This window comes from Poeciliopsis prolifica, unplaced genomic scaffold, assembly GCF_027474105.1.
Source record: "Poeciliopsis prolifica strain line A6 unplaced genomic scaffold, Auburn_PproV2 SCAFFOLD041, whole genome shotgun sequence".
NCBI lineage: Eukaryota > Metazoa > Chordata > Actinopteri > Cyprinodontiformes > Poeciliidae > Poeciliopsis > Poeciliopsis prolifica.
In genome coordinates, this window is record NW_026562416.1 from 3307933 (window position 1) to 3333064 (window position 25132).

Genomic DNA, 25132 nt, shown 5'->3' on the forward strand with positions numbered 1-25132 from the left:
TTTTTTATTCTCCTCTGAAGTCGTGCTCCAACCTATAAAAGGTCAATGTTAAATCATCACATAAAGAAAAAGAAATCTAAAAACACTGCCTCTTTTTTTCATATCTTATTTTGATGTTGACTATCAAAGTTATTTAACCAAATCATTTTGTCTAAAATTTTGAAAGAGATAAATATTTAACCAGTGTCATCAGGTAAGATTGTTAACCAGTGATTGCTTTTATGTGACTGTCTTTTTTGTCTAAGAAACTATAAATACATTTGTTGGTTTTTGTATAAATGGATGCTTTTTTTTTTTTTTTAATAAAGCATAACTGAAGTATGTGCATGTGTGAATTTGTTTTTGGTAGCAAGCTTTTTAAAACGTCATTAAATTTAGAAACATGACCAAAATTACTAGAGCACATGAATATACATTTCTAGTAAATGTATTTTTTGCTTATAAATGTGTTTCAGCTTCTTAGTGAGCTCAAGCCACACAGGAGCTAAAAGAAGATCAATAGTAACAGCAGCAATACGGGTAAATCAGTGGAAGGATTGATGCACTTCACAAAATGCTCCTCTGTTCGTCTGTTTCTTTATCAGATCCTCTGTTGCTGCTGTCACCAGTTGGTCCCTGACTCCCAAGCTCTCATTACAATCCTTCACATCCCTAACAAACAAAAACAGCTCACCCAGCCAACATTGATTAAGATGAGATGAACAGATATTGTAGTTCACAAGATTTATTTCTAAATACAAATTTTATACTTCATAGCTGCAAGTGACATGGCATAAATCTCATTACATTTATATAGACTTGTTTTTCAACTCCACCTTCAGCTGACAGAAATGATGAAAATGACTAAAATGCTGCAAAGCATGACACAAACAATTCAGGGGTTTTACGTTAGTTACATCTGGTACAGATAAAAATGCAGATTTTTTTCCAAACACGAAATGTTGACGTAGTTCACTGTGTCAACATTTGCATTATATGTTGCATGACTTTGTGTTCTTGTGTTTATGATGTAAAGCACTTTGAAATGCCTTGCTGAAATGTGCTATACAAATAAAATTTAATTTGATTTGATTTGATTTGCATAAATGTATGCAAGGGTTCACTCAAGGTCAGTATTTAACCATAACTTCCTCATTTCATCAACACAGAGCAGGAACGATCGCTAAGGTGATAAACCGGCTGATGAGCCTGAACACTGCAAAACATTTGAGGCAAATTTAGTTGTGTCTATTATCTTCTACTCTTTAAGTAAAATATGTTTATCAGATCAAAGTTTTAGATTTTGAACCTAAATGTGAGTTTGTGAAAAGATTAACTTACTGTAGTAAGTTGTGTTAACTTTTTTATTAATTTTGTCAAAACTACAAGAACTGAGAAAATTGGAGTTTTCAGGTTAAAAAAACAGAAAGAAGAAAAAGACAAGAGAGGGAACAATGTGTGCTTAGCGGCATGTTTTTGTATCCTGAGATGGAAGTACATCACATTGATCTGACTCTTGTTTGTTATTAAGGCAAATGTTTATTTTAATGCAGCTGACAGTTTGCAAAGCTTGAGGATAAAGTTCTGTTCACACTAAATGTGTATTGTGAAAATTACTAGGTTAGGATAAAATTACAACATGAAGTTAAAACACAATTTGCCATTAATAAACTTAAAAAACAATGTTTAGACAACTTGTTTCTTGTTGTATTAACTTCATAAATTTTAATTTCTGAGTTAAAACCAATACAATTTTCTTGTTGACTTTGCATTTTCAAGGCAGCAGGTTGACTTTCATTTGCTAGTTTATCCACCTTCAGATATTTTACAGAAAAGTGGGGCGCTCTGTCGGTGCTTGGTGGTGAGAGGCCGTCTTTCAAGAAAGCAGCTGTTTTTTTTTTTGTGTGGAAGCCATAAAAACAGGACCGGATCATCCGAAATGACGTTCTGGATTCTCATCAGTTTAGGCAGAAACCAGGTTTCATTACTTTTCTTTCTGGCTGCTACAGATTTTCTATTTTATAAAGCAAGGAATTTCAAAAGAACATTCTTTTCCTTTTAGATGAACAGTTCCTGAGGAAAAGTAAAGGATTTCAGTCCTAAACATCACCACTTATCATTTCTGTGACATGAAGATGTTATTTTTTCTTCTATTATGTGGCGCTTCATCACCAGGTAAACTTTTGCTTTTCCCTATTTGAAAGTGCTGTCTATTTTTATTCCTTGAAGTTTATTTTGACTTTCATAATTTGCTCCATTCAAAAACCTGCTGAAGTCAAACATGTCTGCATCGTTCTGAACATTTAAACCTCTCTTCTAGAAAAACACTCACTGACAGTTCTGGTTACTGCCTCTTCTGGACTCCCTCATTTCCCAGACTTCATAACCACCACCCAGGTGGATAAGCTGCCAACAAGTTACTGTGACAGCAACAAAAATATCAGAGCAAACCCAAAATATGGACCAAAATTAATGAACATTGAGTCACAGATTGCTGATTGGTATATTGAACAGTGTTTTGAAATAATGTCTGATTATCTCAAGGTTAAGATGGGAATTTTAAAGGACCTGAACCAAAGTGAAGGTACAGTGAAGAGACTCATATTTATAATTGAGCTGCAATAACTTACCATTAATAAATTTGATTCATAATCTCAGTTTCTGTTTTCTCCTCCAGCTGTTCACATCTTACAGGTTATTATTGGCTGTGAATGGGAGGCAAAGACAAAAGAAACAGTCTCGTTTTTACAGTTTGGATATAATGGAGCAGACTTTATCTAAGAAAAAGCTAAAAAAAAGTCTCAAATTCAGCATGAAGGCAAATAAGGCATACAAGTCAAAATCAGTTGTAATTAAACATAGAGACAGAAAATTTTATTTGAAAGCTGGTTTGTTGAAATGAACAAATAAGGGGAAATAAATGTGGTAGTAATCAAGAACAATATCCTACTTAATCTAATTTAAAAATGTGATGTATCTACTCTAATAGTCTGTAGGAATAATATAAAACAAAATAATTCTACAAACTACATATAAACCCATATAAACAAATTGTGAGAACATATATGTGAGAATATACGGGACTCAAAGAGTAAATTCAGACGTTATGGGGAACAAAAGTTTCTCATCTGATATAGAGGAAGTGACTACTGCTGAGTACAGGAATGACCTCTGACCTTTGTACATCACAATTAAAGGAAGAGCTAGAATACTGTGGAGAACCCTCAACCTCTTTATGCACATATAAACTAATGTATGTAGTCATTTGTAATCCTCAAACCTGTGTACAGAGAACCAGAAGAACCGTTTCCTACTGAGTGAGAGACGACTTTCAGCTTTTCTTTCCTTTTCAGTCTTACTATAAGCTGCACAGCAAGGTGGGAAAACATAGAGGAATATGATCTTTACCATTACCATAGCCTGAAAAAGGTGCTAGCAACTCAAATATTTGAAAATTAGAAAAGAGAAAAAACATGCATATGCAATGTTTTGTCTTTTCTTACCTGCAGATGAACTATGGCTGAACATGAGAAGTATCACCAACCTCTTCATCTTGTTTAGAAAGCTAAAGTGAAAATGAGTTTTAAGGGGAAGTTTCAGTTGTTGAACTTATTATTTAAGTTTTAAAAAAGCTTTACCTGCCCAACTGTTCCCGGGCGGGATTAATGTGAGTCCATTCTTGACTGAAGTCTGTTGTCAGTTTCATTTAATAATTCATAACAACTTAAATCCATCCATTCATTTTCTGTACATCCTTGTCCCTAGTGGGGTCAGACTGGTGCCTATTTCCAGCTAACGTTTTGGGCGAGAGGCGGGGACCCTGGACAGGTCGCCAGTCTGTCGCAGGGCAGCACAGAGACAGACAGGACAAACAGACATATGTACACTCACACAAACACACACTCACACCTAAGGAGAATTTTCATAGTTGATTGAAAAAAATTCAAAAGATAAAATAAAAATTTTATCTTTTGATGAGATAAAATGGTGATTTTATCTCATGAGATAAAATGGTGATTTTATCTCATCAAAGAACATTACATGGAGTGAGGATGGATCAGGAGGAAACAGTTTGTCAGTAGGTCACCAGTTTGAATCCCTGCTCTGCTTGTCTCATTTTAAACACAATTAAACTCCTTTTTGTATGAAAAACACTTTAAATTAGAACAGATTTATTCATAACCAATACATTCACTGAAGAATTTTGACAACCTTGTAAGTTTTACTAAAGGTTGTTTACCATAGTTCAATTTTAAAAGCAAAACAGAAGTAATAAAAGCAGAAGTTAAAACAATCCTTAATTCATCTTGAAAAGTGAGCTAAGTAATTGTCTGTTACATGCTTTTGATATGTGACCAAATCTTCTTCTCTTTTGGATTTTCCCTTCAGTGTTTGTCCTGTTCTCTGTTAACCATTACAACATCTAACTTCATGTCCTTTTTCAAGACACCGAGATACTTAAACCACCTGAGACACTGAACCTGAAGAGAGTATCCTACCTATTTCCACAACATCCTCGCCACATTATGGCTTATTCATACTTGACTCTGAATCATTCAATTCTCTCTAAAGGTCATGACTCCAAAGCACATGTGTCAAACTCAAGGCCCGGGGGCCAAATCCGGCCCGCCGTAGCTTTTTATATGGCCCTCCACAGACTAAACTAAACACTAAGTGTGATTAAATATTATATTATCAATCATATCAATGCAGTTTTTATCTGTTTACTGCCAATTTATATCAATCAATCCCTCCAGTTTCTTGAGAATTTACTTGATGTATGATTATAGTCCATGATTTATACAGCGAGTAAATAAGCAGTCGCATTTATTATTAGTGCCTGAAGGGACTGAAAAGATGTTCAAAAATATTATGTAATTTTAAGATTCATTGACATATTAATAGTTTGGGAACAGGTTTTATCAATGTTCTGGCATATCAGGCCCTTTAAGAGCCTTCATGATCTTGATTTGGCCCAAAACGAAAATGAATTTGACACACCTGGTCTAAAGGCTCCATTCCCTATCCATAGCAATGCACATAGACGCTGCTTAGCCAGCGCAATTCAGATCCTCGCTGAGTCCACCCATCCTCTCCATGATCTGTTCATCCGGTTTGCATCTGGGAGGAGATTCAGTAGCATCTGCTGTAGAACAGCCGGACTCAGAAATAGCTTCTTCCAACTGGTCATCCAACTGCTCAACAACCATATCACCAAGAGGAACTGCTTGGAACTGTCTGAGACTGCTTGAGAAATATTATATATTATACAAATAGCAAAACATTATCATTTGTTTATTATGTAATTACAGGCAGACTTGTTTTATTGTGTGTTCTCCGGTGGCCAAGTGATAACATTTCATTGCCAATTTCATGTTTCTTTGTGCAATGACAATAAAATAAATCTAAGTCTATCTAGAAACCCTGAAAGTGAAATGAAAATTAGCACCAATGATTTTGAACACAAAACTGTTTCTGAATAGGTGATCATAAATTAAAGTCCAAACTTGAATGTGGTGCTTTTGAATTGATGTATTATCTGCTTAAAAAGAGAAAACATAACAAAACCCCTCAAGGACAGCAGAAAATGAAAGCAGTCATGATTGAACCATATCAGACCAAAAGAGAAACAAAACACTGACTTACACTTTTTATTGTTTTTGAACCTTTCTTAAAACTCTCATGATTCATTTTTAAATTTGTATTATTTTTCACCAGAAAGATCTGGTCACACAACCGTAACTGACGTCAGGGATTTTACAATTTGATCAAATAAATACACAGTTCCTACCAAAAAAATCTAATAATAAAAAATAAAAATTTGCAAATCTTCATCGTCTCATCCCAACTCTCTGAGAGCCGTCTCAGACTGTCCACATTGATAACATTCAGAAATAAATAAATAAATAAATAAATAGAAACACATCAGATCAGTTTTTGTCTGAAGATAGATGACAAATTAAATGTTTATTTTTTTCTCTGTTCATCAATAAACAGGAAGAGAATGACAACCTGTCAATGAACCACTTGCAGTCCTGGTTTTGTTGATGTAGGCTTCATATTGTTGTGTTGTGAAAAATGTAGTAAAATTGTAAAGGCATCACCAAGCAAAGTTTGGTGATGCCTTGCATTCAGTATAGGCCTATACAGTAACAATCTTAGGGCACATTTTTCTAGTGTTTCTGAACTGACTCTTTCTATTTTAAATTGATAAAAGTGAAATAAGTGATTTCATGAACTAAAAACTGTGACATACAGCATTCAGAACTGAAATAAGTTGTAGGCATTTAGTTGGGTGATAAAATAATGTAGTGGCTTCCATAAAGTCTTACTAGAAATAGTTTCTTCTTTTTTTGGCGAGAACTGAAACATCTTCAAACAAGAAGTCCATTTTCTTTCTTCTTAAGCTACAGAGTGAGTAAAAGGTTAATAGCTAAGAGGATTTTGAGTTGCAACTCAGATCTCATTTTCAAAACATCTATGGTTTATATTTAAAAATATTTAGGTAATTATTCATAGTAGTTTACCTAAAAGTGAATTGTAAGAATTGAACTGATATGGCAAAGCCTTCCTAGCAATATTGAATAGAATATCTAAATGGAGTAGAGAAAGATCCAATATTAAACTTTTTATGGCTGTTTGAATAAAATTTTAATTGTTTACTTGTACTGAAGCTTAGTCAAAATTAAGTCTTGTTCTGTTTGAATTAGTGAGTTTTAGAGAGATATTAACTTTTCATACATGTTCATGTCTTCTAAATATAAACCAAATAAAAACAGGTCAGACACTTTTCAGAAGAAAATATACTATTAATAGAAACAAGATAAGCATAAATTGTTTCCTTGTTACTTAATCTTGAATCAACAATTACTTGTATTGCAAGTGTTGGTACTTCCTGGTGTTTGTTGTCACAGGATACACAGAAAATCTCCCTAAAGTTGGTGCATTTAGCTCAGTGATTAAAGCAAATTTGTTATGATATATGATATGATGAAATTCGAATATTCAGGTATTAATGTGGTTTTACATTTTATTGTTTCATTTCTTAGTTTAGTTTTTTTTTAAGAAAAACCAACCAGGAAGTTATTTCATTTTAGTTTAATCACTGTGGGATTAGTCATTTCATATTTAGTGCATTTTAACAATCATGATAAAGGCTAAAACTGATTCAGATTTAACACACTGTATAAGAAGTTTTACATTAGCACAATAGACCAATTTTGTCATAAGTGCTGTAAAAACTAGAAAGGAACAAAAATATCCCATTGGATGTTGGTCAAACTTGAACACACCTCCACCACCATCTTGTGACGATAAGAAGAAAAGCTGGAAATGATTTCTGACATTCCAACTAAAGGACTCTTCTGCTCAGTTTCTCAATTTCACACCATCTGTACAAAAATGATAAAGGTGATAACTTTGTTGCTGCTTTTACAAAATGCTGCATCTGGAGGTAAGAACATTTCAATCATTCAACAGGTGAAGCAATTTTTGATAATTCTGAATTTTCTATAATCAAAAGTGAAACAGAGCTGCTTCAGTTCAAAGGTAAAGATGTCAGTTATTTTATCAACTGTGAAATAACTGTGAAAGTTAAACACTTATAAGTTTTCATCAATATAAAGAATATCAGAGAATATGTATTTTTTAACTTTTTATGTTTCACATGCAAATTCAGTTGTACAGTTTATACTACAAAAAAAAAAAATTGTAATACATATTCTAAATGAAAAAAAATTTTTTCTTCTGACAGAAAAATATCACCTGGAGTTTGAGCGTTTCCTGTATCCAGGAGTTCACAATTTCCCAGAGTATGCAGTAATGGATTTTCTTCAGGGGTTTTTAATATCTTACTCTGATGAAAATGTAATTCATATCAATCAAGACTGGATGAAGGAGTTCATAAAAGAGAACACAAAGGACTGGGAATCGTTTGTCCAGGAGCGCTTGGCATACAAAGTTGTCTTCAGAGATCTGACTAAGAATTTTAATACGCAGTCAAACCAGTCAGAAGGTATGTTATAACTAAAATGTATTTATTTATTTATCCATTTGGATTAATCATCATTTGGATTTAGATAAAAAAAAATTTGCTTCAGAAAACATATCTTATAAACACACAAAAAATGACATTCTGATTATCAGGTAGAATTTGGTGATATTTAAAACATGGTGTGTTCTCTGTTTTCCTCAGGCAATGAGATAATTCAGCAAATTACTGGCTGTGACTGGGATGAAGAAACTGATAATACTCTTGGTCATATAATGTTGGGTAACAACGGAGAAGACTTTATCACAACAGACACAAAGAAAGGGACTTGGATTGCAGCAAATCCAAAGGCAGAGGTCATAGCAAAGGAGTGGAATGCAAACAAAGCCATTTATGAGAGTGCAAAGAGTTTTCTCCAAAATGTGTGCCTGTCATTGTTAAAAGTATTTGTGAAATATGGAAAATCTTTTCTGAGCAGAAAAGGTAAAATCAATTGGCCATTTTGATACACAGATTATTTTTTTATTTTATCTGGGTCTACTTACCATCTTTTTCAATCTATTTTATGCATTTTGGTCTATCAGACATTTCTTCAGTATAATGAGAAAATCACAAGGACAGATGCCTTAATAATCATGCAAAATGACCTAATAGTGGCAATATCTCTCTAGTTCTTCCCTCAGTGTTTCTGCTCCAGAAGTCTCCCTCCTCTCCAGTCACTTGTCATGCAACGGGTTTCTTCCCTAACAAAGCCATGATGTTCTGGAGGAAAGATGGAGAGGAGATTCATGAAGGGGTAGAACCTGGAGACCTTCTTCCCAATGATGATGGATCCTTTCAGATGAGTGTCCACCTGGAGGTTCTGGCAATCCCACCTGAAGACTGGGGGAGATACGAATGCGCATTTGAACTCTCTGGTGTGCAGAATTATGTCATTACTAAACTGGACCAAGATTCAATCAGAAGCAACAATCCCAAAACTAAAGGTAATAAAAATATTTGAATTGATAATTTTTCCCCATTTCATAAAAAAAACACTAAAAATAGCTATAGATTCAAGTAGTGACTAAAAACACATAGCAATATACTAAGTTGTCCTTTTTGTAATTTTATTTATTTTTGGTCATTTGATACGTGCGTGAGTGCGAATCTTCCCCTTAGATAAAACTCAGATGTGACTGTTATTAGTGTAATTTGTCATTTGCTATTTGAGTTTAAATAGGCCATTATAGATTATGCTCAAAGTTACTAATACACAGTTTTATTTCTAAGATTAAAGTTGTAAATGTTTCTTAAATTCAGTTAAAACCAAAACCAAGAAACCTGCATAATGTTTCCTGAACAGGTCTGTTAACGGAAACCAGCATCGCTGTCATTGCTACGATGGGATGTGTTATTGTCATCATCATTGTTGCTTTATCATTCACAGCTTTCAAGAAAAGAAATGGTAAGGCACTAAAGAATTGATATTATTCATAAAAGCGAATTAGAAAGTTACACTGTACTATAACATCTAATTATAGTAGAATATCTTGGTAAATCTGATAGTTATTCACATAATCAAATTACATGTTTACAAGCAGATCTTTTACGTTTAACATGACCTAAATGATCATTCTTCCATTATTTAGTGACAAACATTAGTGACACAGACAGATCTTCTACACCATGTAAGTACTTTCTGACCTTTACTATCTTATATTCACTAAGTTTTGTTCAGAATGAACAGATTAATGAAATATTTTGTATCTTACAGCCTCTGAAACAGCCTCTCTTTAAGAAAGTGATACATAGTGCACTTCATGAAGAATGCTGGACATGTGTCATATCCAGATGTTCTGTTAACTGGACATAAAATCTACAGGAAATCTCAGGTTAAATGAAGATAACTGGCAATAATTTAAAGGAGCAGACTTAACATGCTAAATGGTTTGGGTTTTATATCATGTCTGAAAGTTTTGAATAGCTCTATCTATGTTTACTCACATTTTACAACTATATTGCACAATAATATTTTAAAATTATACATCTGCCTTTCATAAAGCAAACAAACGCATACATCATATAGGCTAATGAACGTCTGTATTTTTCTCTATCAAATAATATCAGAGGCTATCTTTGTAGAAGGTTCTACCAACAAATGACAGAGAAAAACTTCCTTAGGTTTTATCTAAAAATACAGAAAGAAATAAATAGTTCACTGAAACTAGAGATCAGGTTCTGGTTTCTGTTTTAGCAAAGAGATGCAAACAAAATCAAGCCTGAGCCTGAACAACATTCTAGACTGCAAAGTAAACAGAAATTTATATGCAAGTACTTTGCTGAAAATGAGCAAGCTGAATGTCTACATGCCTTGCTATTAACATTTTTACCCTAATTTTTGTATTCTCTTCTGAAGTTGTTCTCCAACCCATAATTTTTTTTTTCATATCTTATTTTGATGTTGACTATCAAAGTTATTTAACCAAATAATTTTGTCACAGGTTTTGAAAGAGATAAACATTTAACCAGTGTCATCAGGTAAGACTGTTAAACAGTGATTGCTTTCCAGTACAGACAAAATATGTGACTGTCTTTTTTTGTCTAAGAAAGTACTAAGAATTTTTTTTAAATAAAAATGGATGCATTTTAAAAATAAATCATAACTAAAGTATGTGCATGTGTGAATTTGTTTTGGTAGCAAGCTTTTTGAAACTTTATTAAATTTAGAAACATGACCAAAATGATTAGAGCACATTAATATACATTTCTAGTAAATGTATATTTTTGCTTACAAATGTGTTTCAGCTTCTTAGTGAGCTCAAGCCACACAGGAGCTAAAAGAAGATCAATAGTAACAGCAGCAATACGGGTAAATCAGTGGAAGGATTGATGCACTTCACAAAATGCTCCTCTGTTCGTCTGTTTCTTTATCAGATCCTCTGTTGTTCTCTGTTGCTGCTGTCACCAGCTGGTCCCTGACTCCCAAGCTCTCATTACAATCCTTCACATCCATAACATAACAAAAACAGCTCACCAAGCCAACACTGATTAAGATGAGATGAGCAGATATTGTAGTTCACAAGATTTAGTTTTAAATACAAACTTTATACTTTATATCTGCAAGTGACATGGCAAAAATCTCATTACATTTACATGGACTTGTTTTTCAACTTCACCTTCAACTGACAGAAATGATGAAAATGACTAAAATTGCAAATCATGACACAAACAATTGATTTTACGTTAGTTACGTCTGGTACATGATAAAAAATGCAGATTATTTTCCAAACACAAAATGTTGACATAGTTCACTGTTTACATAAATGTATGCAAGGGTTCACTCAAGGTTAGTATTAAACCATAACTTCCTCATTTCATAAAACGCAGAGTAGGAACGATCGCTAAGGTGACAAACTGGCTTCACAACAAATATTTTGTGTTTGGCAGATCGAAGTCCTAAAAATAAAAGGTGAGGCTGATGAGCCTGAACACTGCAAAACATTTGAGGCAAATTTAGTTGTGTCTACTATCTTCTACTCTTTAAGTAAATATGTTTATCAGATCTGAGTTTTAGATTTCAAACCTAAATGTGTGAGTTTGTGAAAGATAAACTTACTGTAGTAAGTTGTGTTAACTTTTTTATTAATTTTGTCAAAACTACAAGAGCTGAAAAAATTGGAGTTTTCAGGTTAGAACAACAGAAAGAAGAAAAAGACAAGAGAGGGAACAATGTGCTTAGCGGCATGTTTTTGTATCCTGAGATGGATGTGCATCACATTGATCTGACTCTTGTTTGTTATTAAGGCAAATGTTCATTTTAATGGACCAAAATTAATGAACATTGAGTCACAGATTGCTGATTGGTATATTGAACAGTGTTTTGAAATAATGTCTGATTATCTCAAGGTTAAGATGGGAATTTTAAAGGACCTGAACCAAAGTGAAGGTACAGTGAAGAGACTCATATTCATAATTGAGCTGCAATGACTTACCATTAATTAATTTGATTCATAATCTCAGTTTCTGTTTTCTCCTCCAGCTGTTCACATCTTACAGGTTATTATTGGCTGTGAATGGGAGGAAAAGACAAAAGAAACAATCCCGTTTTTACAGTTTGGATATAATGGAGCAGACTTTATCAAATTGACCCAAAGAAGTTGACATGGATTCCTCAAACTGCCCAGGCTGTCAGCATCAAACCAAAATGGGAAGCTGATGAATCCACATCCCATTTGGAGCGCAACAAGGACTTCTTAAATCAAATATGCCCTGATTGGCTGAAGAAATATATGGCCAATAACAAAGGCCCTCTGCAGAGCTCAGGTGAGTCGCAGCAGCATGGTGTGATCAAATGTTTACATTCAGCAGGTTGAGATGGAGCGCAGCATGCATACAAAAAAAATCAAGGAAAAATGTGACTTCTACTGTCACACAGATTCAGTGTACTGAAAAAAATACGTTAAAACATGAACTGACTTTTCATCATTTGATCAAAACATGTTAGAAAACCAGCAAAATCTGAACTACATAAATCTGGAAAGGATCATTTTTTCCAGACTGTTGAAATTTAACAGTGTAATCTGCTCCTCTTTCTTTTCTTTTGTTTTTTGCACATTGTTGTCAGAATAAATATTAAATATTAAGCTGAAGACAGTTGCAGTCAAACATCAATTCCACAATATCTATTTTTTAAATGTTGTATTCATAATTTTTTTGTATCATTTATTTCCTTTGTCATGTTTTATATTTTAATGATTATAACAAAAAAATGTTTATCTCAGAGCTAAAACATTGTATGAACAAAGTGATTCTGCTTTTGTGTTTAACTGCTTTTAGAGTTTTCCATGATCTTCATATTTTCTAACATTTCTTTTAAAATTTTGTCTTGAATAATATAAAATTATCTGATGGTAGATCTCAAGCTGCCGTCTGTCTCCTCAGTTCTTCCCTCAGTGTTTTTCCTCCAGAAGTCTCCTGACGCTGCAGTCAGCTGCTTCGCTACTGGTTTCTATCCCAACAAAGCTGTGATGTTCTGGAGGAAGGATGGAGAGGAGATTCATGATGGTGTGGACAAAACAGAGATCCTCTGTAACCAGGATAACACCTTCCAGATGAGAGCAGACATTAATATTTCATCTGTGAACCCTGAAGACTGGGAAAAATATGAGTGTGTGTTTCATCTGGGTGGATGCCAAAGATGATGTTGTCAGCAGACTGGAGAAAGAAAAGATCCAAACCAACTGGAGAAAAACACAGAAACAAAATGATGAGGGTAAGAAAAGATGATCTGTTTGTAATAGTGTTTTAAGTTTAATTAACACGACCTTTTCAATAACACATCTGTTTTTTTAAAAGGTTGCTGGTTTTAGTCATTTAACCCTGATAACCCTGATAAAAAAAGGTTTATCTGATATTCAAATGCAACCTTATTCTCCTGCATTATTGAACCTCCTCAAAAGAGGTTACAATTACTTTATAAATTTAGTAACAGACTTTCAAGATATTATTCCCTACTATCATTACACCGTGTTCCAAATTATTGTGTCATAAAGATTACATTTTTTGTTGTGTAATTAAATTTATAGATAGTATTGTGTGTCAGGGATCTTTGAATCACTATAGTTAATTTCAGAGAGTTGAGTTGATTAATTTGTCTGGTGAGCTCAATTAAAGGAAATCTACTTAAGAAGGATGTTCCACATTATTAAGCAGGCCACAGGTTTCAAGCAGTCTGGAAAAGAGAAAAGATCTCTGCTGACAAAAATCATCAGATAGTGTAGTGCCATATGACAAGGTATGAAAACACTAGATATTTAATGAAAGCGTTATCGCACTGTGAAGATATTTGTGGCTGATTCAGAACAAAGATGGGTTTGTACAGATAAAGGCATAATGAGGAAGTTTCTGTTTGACGATTTCATTGTTTTGATAGAGCAGCTGTTAAAATGCCCTTACAAAGCAGCAAACAGTTATTTGAAGCTGCTGGTGCCTCGGGAACCTCAAGGTGGAGAATCCTCTAGAGGCTTGTGGTGCAGGAACCGACTAATGGGCTCCTATGTGAAAACGACCTCAGCAAAATATATGAACTTTCTGACTGATCACTTTCTTTTATGGTTCAAAAGAAGAGCTGTACCTTCAGTAACAAAATCATCTTCATGCATGACAATGAGTGCTTCAAGGATACCACTGTGTTGTGGCTGCTATGGGCATAAAAGGGGAGAAACTCGTGGTGTGGTCACCATCCCCCTCTAACCTCTGACCCTATTGAGAACCTTTTTCATTTTTTTATTTTTGAAAAAAATACTGTTCTCATGAGGAGCTTTCTTCATTAAATTTGATTTATACTGTATTAGTTCATGACTTGAAAATTATACTGACCATCAATGACAATTTCAGAAAATCTGAGAAAATATTACTTGCATAATAATTTGTAACATGGTGTATATACTGATTTCTTAACAGTTTTCAGTAGAGCTTAATCTACAGTTTATGCATATTTTAGTAAATATATTTATCTGTCTCTGTTGTCTTTTTTCTGTGCAGAAAAGCCCATAGGCATGATAGTTGGGATCACTGCTGCAGTGGTTTTTCTTGTTATAATTGTTGCTGCTGTTGGATTTATGGTAATCAAAAATAGGAAAGGTAAGAAAACCTCCAGTGATGAGCTGAACAAGACTCATAATCAACTAAAATCTAAACTTGTTTTATTCAAATTATTACATATATGAACACAGAAATAATTTCAGGATTCTGCATTTCCCATTTTCAGTAAAAGCAATGAGTAAGGCTCAGATGAAATGTAAATCTATCTTTTCCCAGATTTATTTATATATTCTCATTTTAGTACTTCTTAAAAGTGTGATGGATCTTGCACCGTCTGTTTTATTGACAAATTCCTTGCCCCTTTGTTGTTTATCTTTTATTAACATAAACAATTTATTTTGTAGATTCTTCTAAATATTAACTCTTTTTTTCTTACAGCTCCCGTCAACAGTATTGAATTGTCTGAGAGACTCAATTAAGAAACCAGACTGCAGTTAAATCTGGACTCTAACAGTTAAAACAAGCTTAAAGAAGAAGAGATGATTCTGTTCTGTTCTGAATTAAGCATGCAATATTTTGATTTTATGGACCAAGTTTGCATTCAGAACATTTTGAGTTCTTCACTGTAAGTCAGTAAATATGTATTAAACACTAAGAATACCATTTATTTTGTATTGTAATGACAATGTATTTCATACTGTAGTTGCAGGAAGTGCTTTTTTCTATTAAATATGTAAAAAATTGTACTAATTTTGTTTTTATTTGTCCATGTAGCAATGAATTAAGCATGCAATATTTTGATTGAACAAAGTCCAAAAAAATGTAAGTTCAAAAGTTGTCAGTATTACACAAGCACAGGTATTTTGAGACCATTTTCTTCATGTTGCTGGGAGCAGCCGGTCATCTGTTTTACAAACCTACCAGAGAAACTGGCTCAATCGGTCTCCACACCTACAAGGTGGAGGCCTCAGACTGCAGGTGATGAAGGGAGCACAAAGTAACCAGGTGAGGCAGAGGGACCTGTGATCACCAACTGAACGGCGTTCAGCTGATGAAACTCTGCTCTAAATATCTGAGCATTTAGATATTTAGAGGATAAGTGTGTTATCCTCACACTTACAATCATAAAAATGTCTCTCTGTTTTTAGTTATGCAAGTGCTCTGTGTATGTTTTATACTGAAGGATAAACTGAAACAGGACAAAGTTTTTAGTTTGCAGGTATATCTTCATTCCTAGCCAGACCCGCCATGCTAAAAGAATAAAACTTCAAGCAGTTTAAATGAACTTCCCCGACAGGGTGGATCCACCTTTGAAGTGATGAGCAAAGCTATTAGGGAACTAAAATAATTTTTCGTGGGTATTATTTTCTGTGACTTTAAAACATGCTTTAGTTTGCTCTGTATTGCATCTTGTTAAAGGTAATTTGATGCCAAACACTCATCATCTGAGTTATTTTTATCTCCTGCTTTTCCTCTTGACTTGATGTTCTTTTGATAAAGACAACTCCCTCTTGGCTAAAATACTTCTGGTTCAGATTAGATAGTATCATTTATTGGATTAGAAATCATAAACTATAAGTTTGTTTGTAATCTGTAATTCACCATTGGACAGACGGCGGGTCAGACAGTTCTATCTGCAGAAACTGGAATAAATCAGATGTGAAGGAAACTTATGATATGCTGCTGGCTTCATTTAACAAAGTGAAAGAACTGATCAGAAGTTGGAAAAACAGGTTTTACTGCATTATGTTTGCTAGCACCATGTTTTTATGTAAGACACATCAGTCTTCTGTTGTCTTTGTTACTTTTGTATTTAGCAAAAATAATCTACATCGGATGGTTTTGAAAAGTTTTATGTAGATGAAGGTCATCTGTCTTTGTTGAAACATGAATGTTTTATCATGTGTAAAATATAAAAAAATGCAAAAAAACTTCTACCTCATATGTCACGAAATAATTTTTTATCATTATAATTGTTCATTTTTATGGATTTGTGACTCTGTGAACATGTTAAGTAAATTTATTCAAATGTTTCAATTCCCACAGGGAAACTTTTTCCAGTTGATTGTGAGGAACTTTAACAAGATCAAGATTTGAATCGACAACATTAAATAATACAGATTTTATCTGTCCAATGCTGCCCTCTGCTGTCCTGCAGAAGGAAGTATAAATAACACTTGGAAACTTTTCTCACCAAAGAACTGTTAACAGAAGCAGAACTGATTCTGCCTTTGTTAGCAGAAACGGTGCTGCTAACAGAACCAGTTCTTATGGGTTTCTAGGTTTTTATGCAAACTGAGAGCCAAATTATATGAATTAAATCCAGCATCCATGCAAGTAAATGCCTTAAAAACATTTAGATTCTTCCTCTTAAGCTGGTGTTACTCTGAAGGTAGCCTTACATTTCATAATACAAAATACGTATTATACGTAATATGAATTCTCTGATCATTAAATTTGATAACAGGATAAATAAATAGATGGTTACTCACACTTATTTAGGGTTCTACTGCAGGTTTCTTCCTTTCATACAGGAGGAGTGATTGCTGTAAAGTTTGTAACTTTATGCAATCACCAGTATTTTTCTTTAAGAAATAAAACTTGTTCATGCCATGTGAAATTATAACTGATGTTAACTTCATTGGTTATGTTATAGAGACGACAAAATAGTCAAACTGGTTTGTAGATAATATTTAATTACATATTTCCAAACTTTAACACAGCTCCATTTAGAGTTACAATCTGAACTCAATCCTCATAAATGTCCATCTTTACAGCAGCTTTGTGTCTGAGTTGTTACTTTACTGCAAACACATCAATGTCAGAGCAGACAATAAAAATGTAGCATAAAATCCCTCTGTTTTGCTGTTGGGATATTCAACATATACAGTTTTACAATGTCTTTAAATTATATACACTTTTACTGAACATTATGCACATATAATAATGTATTCATTGTTTTATTAAAACAGGATAAGAAGGCTTTATGTAAACACATGTAGTTATTTTCCAATTTTCCAAACAAAAATGATGGTTATGCATTTAAAATAAATATAGCTATGCAGACACATAACTCAATCTGCCAGTTTATAAACAAGAGTCCAACAATGGAACAATGGACAGTTCACAGCATTCACATATACAACAGTCTATTGTACAACAGTCTAATATACAACAGTCTATTGTATTTCTCCAGCATATTTTGTCAGGAAGTGAATTGGGATTTTAAACTTGGTCATTTAAAAAACTGACAGTAATAAAACATTTGTGACTTTATTTTAGATATACTACACTTTGTATTAGCTGAAGAAAAACAAAAAGGGTGCAGGAAGCAAAAAATTATGATAAAATATTTTTTCTACTCATTTCTACAGCTGGCTCGACTTTCTGCTTTCACACAATAATACCTGCTTAATGAAAAATAATACCTGCTTAATGAAAAAGCAATTAGGGTACTTATTAGATTATATTAATACACATATAGTACATATGTTAAATGGACATGTGAAGGCAGAGCAGGATGTTAGATTTCTTGATCTGGATTTTGAAGTCAGTTTCTCAATGGTATGATTTCAGACTCTGAGGAACCAAAAAGAGACTTGCTAATCCTCTGATCTTAGAATTATTTCAGAGAATTTGGTGAAACAAAAGATAAATAAATTTCAGGCCTACTTACCAGAGATGACTGGTCTATCTGAAAGTTAAACAGATATTTGGGTTTCAATTTACAAATATGCAATAAAACATCAAAAGAGAAAATATTCATAATTTTTAAGGTTTTCTTAATTTAATGCAAAGATGGTATAAAAATAATCATTTGTTTGTTGCAATCTTCATATTTCGGATACATCATGATGAATCCAAAATCTTACCATTTTTCTTCTTGAAAGCAGCAAATGCTAAAGCAGCAATTATGATGGAAATCACAACAGAAATGACAGCAATGATGATGATATTTCTCTGAGATGATTCATCTGGTCAAAGAGAAACCACAAGAGCTGATCAGGCGAGAGCATCATTAATTGTTGAAGCTGTAGAATTGACTTAGACTTAGACTTAGACTTCCTTTATTGTCATTGTACAAAAAAATATACAAGGTGAATCTTGACAACGAAATGTCGTTACTTGGCTACCAGTGTAGCAGAGCTAAACCTTATACTACACAATGGACCCGAAGTAGCCGCAGCCGAGAATTGGCATATTGTTGCAAAAGATATTTGTTGGGATCTTATATTCTGGGAAGAAATAAATGTGTGGAAACTGGCATCACTTTGTGTTGTAAACAGTTCCTGCCCAAAGTATTTCTGATGCTTTCCATGCAGAATGTGTGTAAAATTCTCCTAATTTTCTGCTTTAATCATCACAAACTTAGAACTGTATTAAATACTAACATATGTGATACTGAGATATTTATGCTCACCCTGTTGGTCTTGATTACTTCTCTATCCAGCTTGATCAGGATTTTGTCCTCAGCTCCAGTAAACTGAAAACACACAGTCAAAATACCTATGGAGAATTTCGAGACCAATTAACCTGACAGGCATGTTTTTGTACTGTAGGAGGAAACCAGAGTTACTGGAGAAAACCCATCATGCACAGGGAGAACATCCAGCTTAAATCCATGATTCTGAAATACAGATTCAACCACAGCACATCTTTAAAATATTATGATAATGACATCATTTCAAAGCAGTAGCAGAAATCAGTAACATTTACTTTACAAGGTAACAGTATTTATATTTTTTGTGTTTGGTATTAATATTCTTCCTCACTTATGAGCTAAAGCTGCACATTTCAAATAAAAAACGGTCTCAGAAAAGATTCAATGCACCTTGATCTATTGATTAGATATCTTAATAAAAATTTCTGCATAGATTTTTTTATGCTTGTGGTCCTAGAAATGGTGATTTTATCTCATCAAAGAACATTACATGGAGTGAGGATGGATCAGGAGGAAACAGTTTGTCAGTAGGTCACCAATTTGAATCCTGCTCTGCTTGTCTCATTTTTAAACACAATTAAACTCATTTTTGTATAAAGAAAGACTTTAAATTAGAATGGATTTATTCATAACCAATACATTCACTGAAGAATTTTGACAACCTTGTAAGTTTTACTAAAGGTTGTTTACCATAGTTCAATTTTAAAAGCAAAACAGAAGTAATAAAAGCAGAAGTTAAAACAATCCTTCATTCATCTTGAAAAGTGAGCTAAGAAATTGTCTGTTACATGCTTTTGATATGTGACCAAATCTTCTTCTCTTTTGGCTTTTCCCTTCAGTGTTTGTCCTGTCCTCTGTTGACCATTACAACATCTAACCTCATGTCCTTTTCAAGACACCAAGATACTTAAACTCCACCTGAGACACTGAATCTGAACCTGAAGAGAGTATCCTACCTATTTCCACAACATCCTGGCCTCATTATGGCTTATTCATACTTGACTCTGAATCATTCAATTCTCTCTAAAGGTCATGGTTTCAAGCTCCAAACAGACCCAAATGTTAAATTTTCAGGGATCACTGCCTTCCCAGTCGGGGAAACCATTTTGGCCAGAGAGCTCTTTCTGCACTTTCCCATCACTATGCAATTATAAAGTACCATGACAACTACATCAATGCCAAATCAAAACAAAACAAAGCTTAATAGAGGCTTTCGCAATTTACTAAGTTACATAGCATTTACTAAGTTACTGTTTTGCAGATTTCTATGTGGAGATCATCAGCAGCTCTAAGTTCCTGTGGGTGGACATTACAGAAAACCTTGACTGGACAGTATACTATAGAAAAATACTGTACTGGTGAAAAAAGGCACAGCAGTGCCTGTACCTGTAAGATGAATGAGAAGGGCTTTCATCCCACCTCCCGTCCTCTCCACCTTCTACAGAGGAAACATTGAGAGCCTGCAGACCAGCAGCATCTCCATCTGGTCTGGGAACTGCAAGGCCTCAGGCTGGAAGTCTCTGCGAAGAGTGATGAAGACAGCGGAGAGAATCATTGGGACTCCATTCCCCCTGTCCTTTGCACACAGACGCTGCTAAACCAGAGCAAACCAGATCCTCTCCATGGTCTGTTCATCCGGTTGGCATCTGGCAGGAGATTCAGTAGCATACACTGCAGATCAGCCAGACTCAGAATTGGCTGCTTCCCACTGACCATCTCATTGCTCAACATTTCATTGCCAATTTCATGTTTCTTTGTGCAATGACAATAAAATAAATCTAAGTCTATCTAGAAACCCTGAAAGTGAAATGAAAATTAGCACCAGTGATTGTGAACACAAAAATATTTCTGAACAGGTGATCATGAATTAAAGTCCAAACTTGAATTGATGTATTATCTGCTTAAAAAGAGAAAACATAACAAAACCCCTCAAGGACAGCAGAAAATGAAAGCAGTCATGATTGAACCATATCAGACCGAAAGAGAAACAAAACACTGACTTACATTTTTAATGTTTTTGAATCTTTCTTAAAACTCTCGATTCATTTTTAATTTTTTATTATTTTTCACCAGAAAGCTAACGTCAGGAATTGTAAAATTTGATAAAATAAATATACCATTTCTACCAAAAAAAAAAACAAAAAAAAAAAAACAAAACATTTGCAAATCTTCATTGTCTCATCCCAACTCTCTGAGAGCCATCTCAGACTGTACACATTAATAACATTCACAAATAAATAAATAAATAAATAAATAGAAACACATCAGATCAGCTTTTGTCTGAATGTATTTGTTGCATTAATGGTTATGTTTTTCTCTGTTTATCAATATGCAGGAAGAGAATGGCAACATTTCTCTGAACCACTTGCAGTCCTGATTTTATTGATGTAGGCTTCATATTGTTGTGTTGTAAAAAACATTGAAAAAGTGTAAAGGCATCACCAAACAAAATTTGCTGATGTCTTGCGCTCAGTATAGGCCTATACAGTGACAATCGTAGGGCACATTTTTCTAGTGTTTCTGAACTGACTCTTTCTATTTTAAATCGATAAAAGTGAAATGAGTGATTTCATAAACTTTTAAAAACTGTGACATACAGCATTCAGAACTGAAATAAGTTGTAGGCATTTAGATGGGTGATAAATAATGTAGTGGCTTCCATAAAGTCTTACTAGAAATGGTTTCTTCTTTTTTGGCGAGAACTGAAACATCTTCAAACAAGAAGTCCATTTTCTTTCTTCTTAAGCTACAGAGTGAGTAAAAGGTTAGTAGTTAAGATGATTTTGAGTTGCAACTCTGATCTCATTTTCAAAACATCTATGGTTTATATTCAAACCATGTTAGTAATTATTAAATTCACTTCTAGTAGTTTTCCTAAAAGTGAATTGAAAGAGTAGAACTGATATGGAAAAGCCTTCCTAGCAATATTGAATAGAATATCTAAATGGAGTAGAGGAAGATCTAATATTAAACTTTTAAGGCTGTTTGAATAAAACTTTCATTCTTTACTTATACTGAAGCTTAGTCAAAATTAAGTCTTGTTCTGTTACTGAGTTTTAGAGAGATATTAACTTTTCATATATGTTCATGTCTTCTAAACATAAACCAAATAAAAACAAGTCAGGCAAGGTACTTTTTCAGAAGAAAATATACTATTAATAGAAACAAGATGAGCATAAATTGTTTCCTTGTTACTTAATCTTGAATCAACAATTACTTGTATTGCAAGTGTTGGTACTTCCTGGTGTTTGCCTTCACATGATACACAGGGAATCTCCCTAAAGTTGGTGCATTTATTGCTCAGTGATTAAAGCAAATTTATAATGATATATTGCCATTTGATGAAATTCTAACATTTCGGTGTTAATGTGGTTTTACATTCATTATGTTTCATTTCTTAGTTTAGTTTTTTAAGAAAAAAACACCAGGAGGTTATTTCATTTTAGTTCTATCACTGTGGGGTTAGTTCTTTTATATTTAGAGCATTTTAACAAATATGTTAAAAGCTAAAACTGATTCAGATTTAACACACTGTATAAGAAGTTTTACATTAGCAGAATAGACCAATTCTGTCATAAATTTTGTCATAAAAACTAAAAAAGAACACAAAAATATCCCATTGGTTGTTTGTCAAACTTGAACACACCTCCACCACCATCTTGTGACAATAAGAAGAGAAGCAGGAAATGATTTCTAACATACCAACTAAAGGACTCTTCTGCTCAGTTTCTCAATTTCACACCAACTGTACAAAAATGATAAAGGTGATAACTTTGTTGCTGCTTTTACAGAATGCTGCATCTGGAGGTAAGAACATTTCAATCATTCAACAGGAGAAGCAATTTTTGATCATTTTTAATTTTCTATAATCAAAAGTGAAATAGAGCTGCTTCTGTTCAAAGGTAAAGATGACAATTATTTTATCAACTGTGAAATAACTGTGAAAGTTAAACACTTATAAGTTTTCATCAATATAAAGAATATCAGAGAATATGTATTTTTATTAACTTTTTATGTTTCACATGCAAATTCAATTCTACAGTTTATACTATAAATAAAAATATATATATATTCAAAAAATTGCAATCCATATTCTAAATGAAAAAAATTGTTCTTCTGACAGAAACATATTACATGGAGATGGATTATTTCCTGCATCCAGGAGTTCCCAATTTCCCAGAGTATGCAGTGATGAATGTAATTGAGGGTTTTTTAGCATCTTACTATGATGAAAAAGTAATGCATATCAAACAAGACTGGATGAAAAAGTTAATAAAAGAGAACACAAAGGAGTGGGAATCGTCTGTACAGGCATGCTTGGAATATAAAGATATCTTCAGACATCAGACTAAGAATTTTAATGCGGGGTCAAACCCATCAGAAGGTATGTTATAACTAAAATTATTATTATTATGTTCTTACCTACTTATATTAATCAATATTTGGATTTAGATCAGGCAAAACTTTGCTTCAGAAACTACACATCTTAAAAAAAACAAAAAATTACATTATCAGGTAGAATGTGTGATGGCATCATGGCATATTTAAAACATGGTTTGTTCTCTGTTTTCCTCAGGCAAGGAGATAATTCAGCAAATTATTGGCTGTGTCTGGGATGAAGAAACTAATAATACTCATGGTCATGTAAAATATGGTAACAACGGAGAAGACTTTATGACATTAGACACAAAGACAGGGACTTGGATTGCAACAAATCCAAAGGCAGAGGTCATAGCAAAGGAGTGGAATGCTGACAAAGCCATTTATGAGATTGCAAAAATCTTACTCCGAAACGAGTGCCTGCCATTGTTAAAAGTATTTCTGAGATATGGAAAATCTTTTCTGAGCAGAAAAGGTAAAATCAATTGGCCTTTTATATATAGTTTATTTTTATTTTATCTTGGTCGACTAACCACCTCTTTCAATCTATTTTATGCATTTTGGTCTATCAGACATTTCTTGAGTATCATGAGAAAAATATGCCTTAATAGTCATGTAAAATGACCTAATAGCGGCAATATCTCTCTAGTTCTTCCCTCAGTGTTTCTACTCCAGAAGTCTCCCTCCTTTCCAGTCACTTGTCATGCAACGGGTTTCTTCCCTAACAAAGCCATGATGTTCTGGAGGAAAGATGGAGAGGAGATTCATGAAGGGGTAGAACATGGAAATCTTCTTCCCAATGATGATGGATCCTTTCAGATGAGTGTCCACCTGGAGGTTCTGGCAATCCCACCTGAAGACTGGGGGAGATACGAATGCATATTTGAACTGTCTGGTGTGAAAAATGATGTCATTACCAAATTGGACCAAGATTCAATCAGAAGCAACAATCCCAAAACTAAAGGTAATAAAAATACTTGATTTGATCATTTTTTCCCCATTTTATAAAAAAAGCACTTAAAGTAGCTATAGATTCAAGTAGTGACTACAAATGCATAGCAATATAGTAAGTTGTCCTTTTTGTAATTTTATTTATTTTTTGTCATTTGATAAATGAGGGTGAATCTTCCCCTTAGATAAAACTCAGATGTGACTGTTATTAGTGTAATTTGTCATTTGCTATTTGAGTTTAAATGGGCCATTATAGATTATGCTCAATGTTACTAATACACAGTTTTCTTTCTACGATTAAAGTTGTAAATGTTTCTTAAATTCAGTTAAAACCAAAACCAAGAAACCTGCATAATGTTTCCTGAACAGGTCTGTTAACAGCAACCAGCATCGCTGTCATTGCTATGATGGGATGTGTTATTGTCATCCTCGCTGCTGCTTTATCATTCACAGCTTTCAAACTAATGAATGGTAAGACAATTAAAATGTGATATTCAGAAAAGTGAATTAGAAAGTTACACTCTACTATAACATCTAATTACAGTAGAATATCTTGGTAAATCTGATAATTATTTACAAGCAGATCTTTTACTTTTAACATGACCTAAATGATCATTCTTCCATTATTTAGTGACACACAGAATTTTTCACAGAATGTAAGTACTTTCTGACCTTTATTATCCTATATTCACTAAGTTTTGTTCAGAATGAGCAGAATAATGAAATATTTTGTATCTTACAGCTTCTGAAACAACCTTCTCTTTAACAAACTGATACAAAATGAAATGCACTTCACCATGAAGAATGCTGGACATGTGTCATATCCAGATGTTCTGTTAACTGGACATAAAATCTACAGGAAATCT

The 25132-nt window shown here is 33.6% G+C and overlaps 1 protein-coding gene, 1 long non-coding RNA gene and 1 pseudogene across 2 annotated transcripts; 2 read left to right on the forward strand and 1 right to left on the reverse strand.

Annotated features, from left to right (window-relative positions):
* The first annotated feature begins 7337 nt into the window (after positions 1 to 7337).
* On the forward strand, positions 7338 to 15520 carry LOC129375675 (uncharacterized; annotated as a pseudogene).
* A 2386-nt stretch (positions 15521 to 17906) lies between these two features.
* LOC129375891 (uncharacterized) lies at positions 17907 to 18499 on the reverse strand. The gene is made up of 3 exons (XR_008607681.1): positions 18367 to 18499; positions 18171 to 18188; positions 17907 to 18073 (listed from the first exon to the last, which is right to left on the reverse strand). It is a non-coding gene; the product is annotated as an uncharacterized LOC129375891 (long non-coding RNA).
* Positions 18500 to 22649: 4150 nt separating this feature from the next.
* LOC129375877 (major histocompatibility complex class I-related gene protein-like) lies at positions 22650 to 25130 on the forward strand. The gene is made up of 7 exons (XM_055055246.1): positions 22650 to 22742; positions 23059 to 23319; positions 23512 to 23790; positions 23965 to 24279; positions 24636 to 24737; positions 24898 to 24922; positions 25009 to 25130. The coding sequence occupies exons 1-7, from the start codon at positions 22691 to 22693 to the stop codon at positions 25013 to 25015; spliced, it is 1041 nt and encodes a 346-aa protein (XP_054911221.1). The 5' UTR covers positions 22650 to 22690; the 3' UTR covers positions 25016 to 25130.
* The last annotated feature ends 2 nt before the right edge of the window (positions 25131 to 25132 follow it).

Bases quoted from the DNA above. Each gene is read 5' to 3' on its own strand.
- LOC129375877 (XM_055055246.1), top strand. From the start codon at position 22,691: ATGATAAAGGTGATAACTTTGTTGCTGCTTTTACAGAATGCTGCATCT. The intron at 22,743-23,058 runs GTAAGAACATTT...TTCTTCTGACAG, and splicing joins ACAGAATGCTGCATCTGGAG to AAACATATTACATGGAGATG. The intron at 23,320-23,511 runs GTATGTTATAAC...TGTTTTCCTCAG, and splicing joins GGGGTCAAACCCATCAGAAG to GCAAGGAGATAATTCAGCAA.